Source organism: Poecilia mexicana, unplaced genomic scaffold (assembly GCF_051168715.1).
Source record: "Poecilia mexicana isolate PSO_F unplaced genomic scaffold, ASM5116871v1 scaffold_6, whole genome shotgun sequence".
Classification (NCBI taxonomy): domain Eukaryota; kingdom Metazoa; phylum Chordata; class Actinopteri; order Cyprinodontiformes; family Poeciliidae; genus Poecilia; species Poecilia mexicana.
Window position 1 is genome coordinate 30318864 of NW_028263375.1, and position 8811 is coordinate 30327674.

Genomic DNA, 8811 nt, shown 5'->3' on the forward strand with positions numbered 1-8811 from the left:
TTAACTAATTTACAATGTAAAAAAAAAAAAAAGTTAGATTTGTGGAAGTGGAAAGCTGCCAACAAGGCAAAAGAGAATTAAAGCAACATCATGTTGTAAAGTGAAAACCTCAGTATTCAAAAAAATGTTTTTCATATTTTTACAATATACTATTATGCTATTGCAGTACACCCATCATGTTATAACAATATATCACATTATACATTTATAATGTTATAACAAAGACTATTCACATTAAAATTGGATATATTAATTTGTTGTGCAAATGTCAAAAAGTTCAATATTGTTTGAACAATGTTTTCTTGTTAGAAAATGAGACATTTCACATTCTGACACACCATCAAGTGCTACATCCAGTTAAAGAGCTTCAGTTTGGCAGGAGTCAAGATGCCACATTAATTTGGGGTAATTTTTGGTAAATTTTGTCTTAATTGAGCCAGTAGGGTCCAGGTACAGCAGTAAAAAGCCTGCTTGAATTCAGTTCAAACTGGTTATCGGCTCAATAAGAAATGTGTTTATGTTATAACATGATATAGCTCTGTTTTCTGTTGCACTACTTTTCACTATAACCAACTCACATCCACATTTCTGAATCTGAAGACCCATCAGGAAAATTCATACCCCGGTAGATTTAATGTAGTCAGATCAAAAGGAGATTAGCTTACACAGAAAATATATACGCTTTGCCAGATTTACACACAATTATATATTATTGAACTTATTAGTTAATGTTGTAGTGAATCATAAAACAAAAACCTTTAGAGTACAAGAAAACAATTCATCAATAAAAATGACTTCTTGGCATTTTAATTTGGTGCTTTAAAGATTTAGAGAGGTGAAAATCTGAGCATTTTTTTAATGCCAACAAATCCCGTGGACAATTCCACACCAATACAATTTATACTTATAGTACCTTGTGTTAAGAAACCAACTGTGAGTTGTCAATGACGACGAGGAGGCTAACAAATTTTACATATATATTTGCTGTAGGCGCTTTGAGTTGCAGTAGTCATCTGTAGGTCTTTTCCCTTATTGTCTTGCTCTACAACAACAGCTGCGTTTCCATTGACCATAACTGAGCAATTTGACATTTAGAATATAAATTTACTTAATGAGAACATGCTAATTTTGAACAAAAACTTTTTGGATAAAAATTTTCTGCACTACAATGAGGGATCAGCCATATCAAAATTGGTTTATGTGGCTGCCATAGAAGCACTTTTTGCTTCACAAACATCACATAAATCAACAATTAGATGTTGGCGTAAACCACAAAGACGACGACAGGAAGTAGTCGAGGATGATGGTGTGGTGTGTTTTATAACTTATTGAGTGAACAAACTCATTCATGAGTGATTTTGTGTTTCCTGTTTAATAGAAACGGAGCAATTGCAAAATTGTGGGTTTTCGACATTAGCGGAATATAAACAAAGTTTTGTGCACATTTGTAAAGGAAACGCAGCTAATGATTTGCTAGCGGCAGTTAACCTAACATTTAAACCGAGAAGTCAGAATTCCTTAGTTAAAATTCACAGAAAAAAAATCTACCTCCACCCAACACACACGACACACACCTTCATTACCAACACAGAACAATTGCTGCAACTTTCTAATGTTGCGTATTAGACACTTTACGTTAACGCACCAGCCACATCCTGAACATGGCAGCCTCTCCCACAGACTGGACTGGACTGCAGTCAGCAAGTTAGTCAGATTGAAATATTTCAAATCAGTTGCATCAGTGGTTCAAAGTAACTTGTTCATGTTTTTTGTTTTTCTTGCCAACCTCTTGACATCTCCGCTTCCATTGTGGACCAGATATTGTTCTTCAGCCGCAAAGCAAAAGAAAACTTCCATCTGACTCTACTCTTGTTGCTTCATTCAGATTGTCAGTTTTACTTTCTCAATATCTTGACCCAATCTCAAGAAAGAACAATGAGACCAAAGACAACTTTGTTGTACCTTTAAGGTCTTGCTTCGGATTTTTTTTTTTTTTTTTTTACCAACATTAGCTTAAGATGATGTTCAGAACTGTTTTTATTTAGGAATAAAATCTATAATTTTTCTAACATTGATGCATTCACGTTCCATAACAAAAGGTTGTTCCTTTTACCACTTGCCCCATTCCTTGGTGGTTATTACTGGTTTGTATTTCTGTTGGATCTTCACTGGTAGTGGGTTATAATTATAACAAGAGTATTAGAAAATAAATTAAAACAGTAATAAAAGTTTTGTTTAGATGATAATTTCTTTGTTGCAACAATGCATCTTGGTAATAAATCGTTTAAAAAGTCTGTTTATCTCTCTTTAAATGTAAGGAGAAGACATTTGTGTGTTGAGCAGCAGGGAAGAGCATGTGGGTTGCATCAGAGAAAATAATTTCTACCAATGCCAGACAACTACGACGGAGGGTCACCCCAAGAAAATGATAAAAAATTAAATTACGAGAATAAAGTCACAACATTGTGAGACTAGGATGATAATATTTAATAAAGTCATAATATTACAAGAATAAACTCAAAAGTATGAAGTTATAAAGTTATGAAAATAAAGTTATAGTATTACAAGCAAAAAAATCATATTACAAAGGTAGTCATAATATTACAACTTTAATCTCATGTTATGACTTCTCAAAATATTACGATTTTATTCTCATATTGACATCATTATATTATGTAGACTTTATTCCTGTAGTATGATTTTGTTCTTGTAATATTATGACTTTATTCTCGTATGAGTTTATTCTCGTAATAAGACTATTGTCGTAATTAAATATTTAAAAATGTTTTCTTTGTATGGCCCTAATACTTGTCGTAAACAACTGATTCTGGTATTGACATTTATGTTGGTGGCATTTATTGAGACGGATGATTAAAGTTTAAAAACAAGACACACTGTTAATTAAGAGTGTATTCATTTAACAAACAGCTGCCTCTGCAGTGGATGGGTGAACTGTACACCACACCACCTTCTCTTCATGATCGTCACCAGCCTTGTCCCTCAGTGTTGTGCCATCCCATCCCATTTCTCCACCAGAATTTGTCTTAAGTCAGTCAACCAGCTTGTGATGGCTCCACAAAAGGCACACCAAAATCTGACTCCCAGTAGAGTTCAATGGAGTTGGGTCAAGCCCCACTGTGTAAGGGCGAACACAGGCATGTTGGAGGAAAGACTTTGATCTCAAACTGTTCAGATACGAAATGGCCAATTTGTGTCAGAACCTCATTTTGATCATCATCTGGCTCAAATGATGGCCAGACTCTGTATTTTCTATGACAGAGATACTGCCACGCCACCTGACATGTTTGTCTGACATGTTTTTTTTCAGTGCTCATCCTCAAACTCAACCTCAACCTTTCCATTAAAGATGAAATAGTCAGACTTATCGAAGTCTGGCTTGACAATAAAAGTTATTGTTAAGAAGCTTTGGTACAACAAAGAAAATACTCAACAAAACCCCAGATTACTCACTTTTACGCTACGTCTCTTTCCTGTAATCAGGTTTGGGAAAAGTATGGTTGTTATACAAATACTACCATATGAGGAATAAGCTATGGTTATTCAATACATTGAGGTTCCATCAGAAATCTTTGAGGATAACTGAAGATGGTCCACTAAGGTTACAACGTTTAAGTATAAAAACACAGACTGATTTGGCAAGAAGAATCAATAAATACATACAAAATGAATAAATTAAACCTAGAAAACACATAATAATAAAAACAGCCAGTATGGGTTACTAAGAGAGGTTGTGTGTAGTTCTCATTGGCTGGGCGGTTGTGTAGTCCATAAACTGATACTTCTGATAATGAGCCATTCTTTTTGGCTGGCTGTCACCACAATGCGAACACACTCAATGTCAAAGCCAATCTTGTGGTCCACGTCTTGAACCTCGATGTTTCCGTTTTTAAACTCTCCTAATGTGATGTAAGAGGAGCATTGCTTTCCTTTTTTAGTCCCGACCAACTTCTCTCCTACTTCCAGCGCTCCGTGGTGAAGGAAGTCGCTTTGTCGGTCATCAGACCCAGTAGCAATCCTAATTTTGCTAATTTTGGTTGATTTGTTAAAGACTATGACAAAAAAATCTCCGGTGGAGGGAGGTTTCCCCCAAAAGTACTCGTCTACCGTGCTGTATGCCTTGGTGGCGTCGTAGTTCTCAAAGACGTTGATATTGGTGTAAATGCCAGCCGGGGGGTTGTCCGGGATGTCTATGGAGTCTTCCTCGAAGTCGTCATCCTTCAGTTTGTTCTCCACGCCTTTGTAGGACGAGTAGTAGCCCATGTGCTGGAACAGCGAGGGCTTGAAGCGGATCACGTCCTTTTGAGCCAGCAGGCCCCGGAAGTGGATGAGGAGCCAGTCGCAAGGCATTTCCTGGTAGAACATGAGGAGGAAGTGAGCCAGGCGGGGCAGGTCTCTGGAGTGGTACAGCTTCCCGATGTAGCCCAGCTTGGAGAACTCCATCATCACCCAGTAGGAGCCTTCTCTGGAGGTTATCACCTTCTTCAGCGCCGTCAGGAAGTTCCGGGAGCAGCGCACGTCGTCCTCCAGCATCATGTAGAAGTGCGACAGGTTCGTGCAGAAGTTCAGGAGGAAAGCGTAGTCGACGTTCTGCTTGGAGCGGAAACGGACTCTGTCCTCCGGGTCGTTGTAGTTCCTCTTCAAGCCGTCCAGAGAAGGGTAGAACTCCTCTGGGGCCTGGATGACCAGGAGGCGGCCAGCTATGATGTGGTGAGCGAACTTCCTGGTGATCTCCTGCACCACGTTCTCACACCAAACCAGGTCAAAGTCCGCCAGGTGGACCACAACCACAATCTCTTTCAGCTCCTCGTAGCTGGACTGGTCAAAGATGGATTTAATCGTCTCCAGGAGGTAGTTTCCCCTTTTCCTCTTGACCGATGACAATCCAATGGTCAGGAACTCTGCAAATTAAATGTGAAAATATATTTTAATGAGTGAAGTAAATGTAAAGCAATGCTGCTATTCAGATCTGAGGTATCTGTAAAATTATTCCCTGATGAAATTTGGAGAAGGGAGATGAGAAATGATGACTTACAATCAGAAGACAGTTTCTGTGTATGTGGGGACAGTTTAAGAAAATTGTTTAAAGATTAAACAATTTGGGCTGTAGTTGGTTTCCCAGTAACTTTAGGTTTTGTCCTTTTCACACATATTTTCTCAGGTTTGGACTTTATATTCCTTCCAAGATTGTGCTAACTGTATGCTTCAGAGAAGAAAACAGTCAGACTCTTGCTCCCATAGAGATGCTCATATACAGTGTCTATAAAAATATGCATCCCATTGAATGTTCTACCCTTTTTATTTCTTTTACAAATCAATCCTGATCAACAAAACTCTTTAAAGAAGCAGTATTATGACACATAGTGTCATTTTATAGCACAATCAAGAAACTATTTACATTTCTGTTGTTACAAAAATGCTGTACATCTACCAAATATATATTATAAGAAATTAGACTTTCTAATTTAATGCCTTGCAACGGTGCCTCTGTCTCTTTAAGAAACTCCTGCTCTTTCTGAAACTCTTCAGGAAGTCATCACAACATGGCTCCTCTCAATTCCACCAGGTGTTTGCTAATTCCAGCTGGCTAGTCTGAAGGAACTGAGTGGGGGAGAGCTGCTCTGTGAGGCGGAAGCTTGGAAACTGCAGCTCAGAGGAGGAGCTTCATCCTTGAAGGCGGAGTTATGTCCACTCAGGCGTTTTTCCCAGCTGATTGGTTGCCATGGAGATTAAAGGATTTCTCAAACTTGCATGAAAGAATCAAGGCAACACTCCAGATATGTTTTTGATGAAGGAATAATATCATAACAAGAGGAAGAGCTAAAAACTGTTCCATTAAATCAGTCATTGCATATGCAACTCCTTCAAGTCAGTATTTAGCAGATGCACCTTTGGGTGTGAATGTGTCTCAATGAGGCTCCAGATCTGCAGGTGAATATGTTTTATAGGCACTGCATATTTATGACCTCACCTAAGAGGCTTTTATTTTTTATAATTGTAATATAACAAAAAAACAAATACAGGTTTTAAGATCAAGTGAACAAACACAGAAACAAAACAAAATGCATAAAAAAAAGAAAAGAGCGCAGTTGATACCGTAAAGAAAGAAACAATAACCTAAAACAAAAAAGTTACAAAGCATTACTGACTCCTTTCTAAATCCTGTGGAAGTGGCAAACGTGAACTGGGTTCTTCCCACGACTCTATGGAAAGTGCAAAATAAATCGACAAAATGCAGATAAGACAACTGGGTCAAAATGATTTTTGAGCTATAACATTTGGAAGTAGAGCATGATTTGCTTGAGGTGAGCTCTTTGCCAAGTTCAAAACCGAAACAAAGAATCTCTTTGAATCATTTATTCTTCTCTTCTTTAAATCAGACGGATTCGGTTCCGCCTCCTCAGATACGAGACGGGTTAATGTGAAGCCGCTGCTAAAGAGGGAACCTTCAGACTTACTCTTGCGGTTCAGAGGCGTGCCGGCGAGATAGCGGTATGTGACATTAATGGTTCCAGAGAAGTTACTGAGGTCTCTGAAGGTGTGAGCGTATCGCTCCGAGCTGGGAGGATGGACCGACGCTTCCCTGAGCTGCCTTTTATCTCCTTCCTGCAACACGAAAAGAACATTAGAACAGAAGAAAAGAAAGGCACACCAAAGAGAAGCAGCCAAATAAAAGCATGCATTTTTGAATAATTAAAAAAAAAGGAAAGAACATATTTCTATTTTTATTCCTAATGTGAGTTTGGATGCAGCAGAGCTAACCCCTTCCACAGCCAGTTTGCAGAATTCATGAAAATGCCCAAAATGCAAAACTGCCTTTTAGTAACTGACATAAACACAAATTATGTGATTTCCCCCCAAATTCTGAAGACATCATTAATAAACAATAAATCATCTGGCTGATGTCCTTTTGGGTCCAAGTCATCAAGATTTCAACACAAACTCTCTTTAAAAATTTAAGTAAATATAAAATGGAAAACATGGGAATAATGGGGGATTTATTGTATCGTTTATCATTTATTGTGATAAATTTCGTATAACATTTTGACGTACTGTCACAATAAATTCCCCTAAATCTGTACACACTGCCCGTTTTGTTAGTACTGTTTTTCTCTTCACTGTTTGTTCAACAAAGGTGCATCAATAAATATCAATACATTTGAAAGTATGATTAAATGGAGTTAGATTGTGTAGTTTAGTAATACAAGTCACACTTTTTTGTATCTGCTGTCCTGAAGAAGCATTTTACAAACAGGAAGGTTTCTGCTGAAAAACAGTGGCAGACATACAGCTACCTAAAAAAAGTATTAATAAATAGTTGCTATCGTCATGTTTAACGTTATCACAAGAGCACCATAAAATATTGCGTTAAAACCTTCAGTAAATATCGCCCACCGCTTCATGGGAAACAAAATAAAAGACATTTGGAGTTTGTTTGTTTGAATGGATTTGTTCAGACCTCTGCCCAGAAGATGAACACAAAGAGTCTCGATAAGTGAATAAAACCGATGGCAGCTCTCATCACTGACCAGCACGTAGCCGTCCTCGATGTAGAGGTTCAAGAAGAGGAGGAAGGTGATGAGGAAGCCGAGGAAGGGGATGGTGGAGCGTTTCCTCAGACACCTCATCTTGTCCAGGGATTTCCACACCAGCCTCATTCTCACACTGCCGATGGGATCTGAGGGAGACATGGTGGAGAGAAACACATCAGGATGCGACGGCTTTTACACTCTGGAGCGCAGTGCTTAAGGAAAGTTTGGGGTTAAGTAACTGTCCACACTCATTTAAATCATCCGCTGATCCGTGTATGATCGTTGGGAGGGGAAATCTGGAATCAAACCCACAACCGCCCAGACAACAACTGCTCTGATGGTTCAACTTGCCATTTTTCTAGAGCTTTACTGCCGACAAAAGTTCCCAGGGCTACCTTGCATGTGTGACTGACCAAATAAAAATTTTAAATAGCTGCGAACGCAACTTCAAATGTAGCAACGTGCTTTGTTTTTTGCTTCCCAACAACTGAGCGTCAGGATGTGCTGCTGTTGCCACCGAGACCCAGCAGAATACAAACTACGTCCAAGCTCAGTTCGATGGCCACACTCACATCGATCAGTCGCACCAAGACTCAGTTTCACCAGGGATTCGGCTTGTCAATACCTCTTTGTGAGCGCTTGAAAACTGAATTTAACATGTCCATCCTCGACTCGCCGCTCTCCGTAGATAGGAAGCACATGTGGATTAAGACAGGAGGTCTTAATCCACGTTTTATCACATTGCAATAAATCTTCTGATAAAACAATGAATAGTATACTAAATACTGTGGGATGTTAATAATGTCATCTGGTGTTTGAAGATCTAAAGAAAAGCAGTTTGAGCGGTTTGCTGGTCACACACGGCAGTGTCACGAGGGAAAGGCATCGGCTGTGACCTCAGAGGAGCAACTGTCAATCGATAAACGGTTAGGAGTTTCCCGACTGGCCGGCAATGAGGGGAACAGGTTTCCTAAATGGTTTGGTTTGTTTGACAGTGCAATATGAAGGTGAACAGCAGCAGCAGAAAATATAACAAATGTTAAAATTTTAGTCCCCAATCAAACAGAGTCTAACGGCGATCAGGCGGGAAAACAAACCTCACAGAAATCCTCCAAGTCCCACAGAAAGACGTTAAATTCAGCCTGCTAATTTTGTCTTTACGGTTTTCTGAAAGTTGGGGCGGACTTCACAGTTTCACCTTTTTGTGTTGGTTTTTGTTTAATGAACAACCCAACTTTGGAATCTGCTGTGCGTTTATACG

At 39.0% G+C, this 8811-nt stretch overlaps 1 protein-coding gene across 1 annotated transcript; it reads right to left on the reverse strand.

Annotated features, from left to right (window-relative positions):
• Nucleotides 1-1255: 1255 nt before the first annotated feature.
• On the reverse strand, nt 1256-7734 carry LOC106930831 (mgat4 family member C). The gene is made up of 3 exons (XM_088006576.1): nt 7548-7734; nt 6477-6624; nt 1256-4919 (listed from the first exon to the last, which is right to left on the reverse strand). The coding sequence occupies exons 1-3, from the start codon at nt 7707-7709 to the stop codon at nt 3763-3765; spliced, it is 1467 nt and encodes a 488-aa protein (XP_087862702.1). The 5' UTR covers nt 7710-7734; the 3' UTR covers nt 1256-3762.
• Between the last annotated feature and the right edge of the window lie 1077 nt (nt 7735-8811).

Excerpts from the sequence above, each read along its gene's own strand:
- LOC106930831 (XM_088006576.1), bottom strand. The coding sequence starts at position 7,709 with ATGTCTCCCTCAGATCCCATCGGCAGTGTGAGAATGAGGCTGGTGTGG. Across the intron at positions 6,625-7,547 it reads TCGAGGACGGCTACGTGCTG|GAAGGAGATAAAAGGCAGCT; the intron begins GTCAGTGATGAG and ends TTCGTGTTGCAG. Across the intron at positions 4,920-6,476 it reads CACGCCTCTGAACCGCAAGA|AGTTCCTGACCATTGGATTG; the intron begins GTAAGTCTGAAG and ends TTTAATTTGCAG.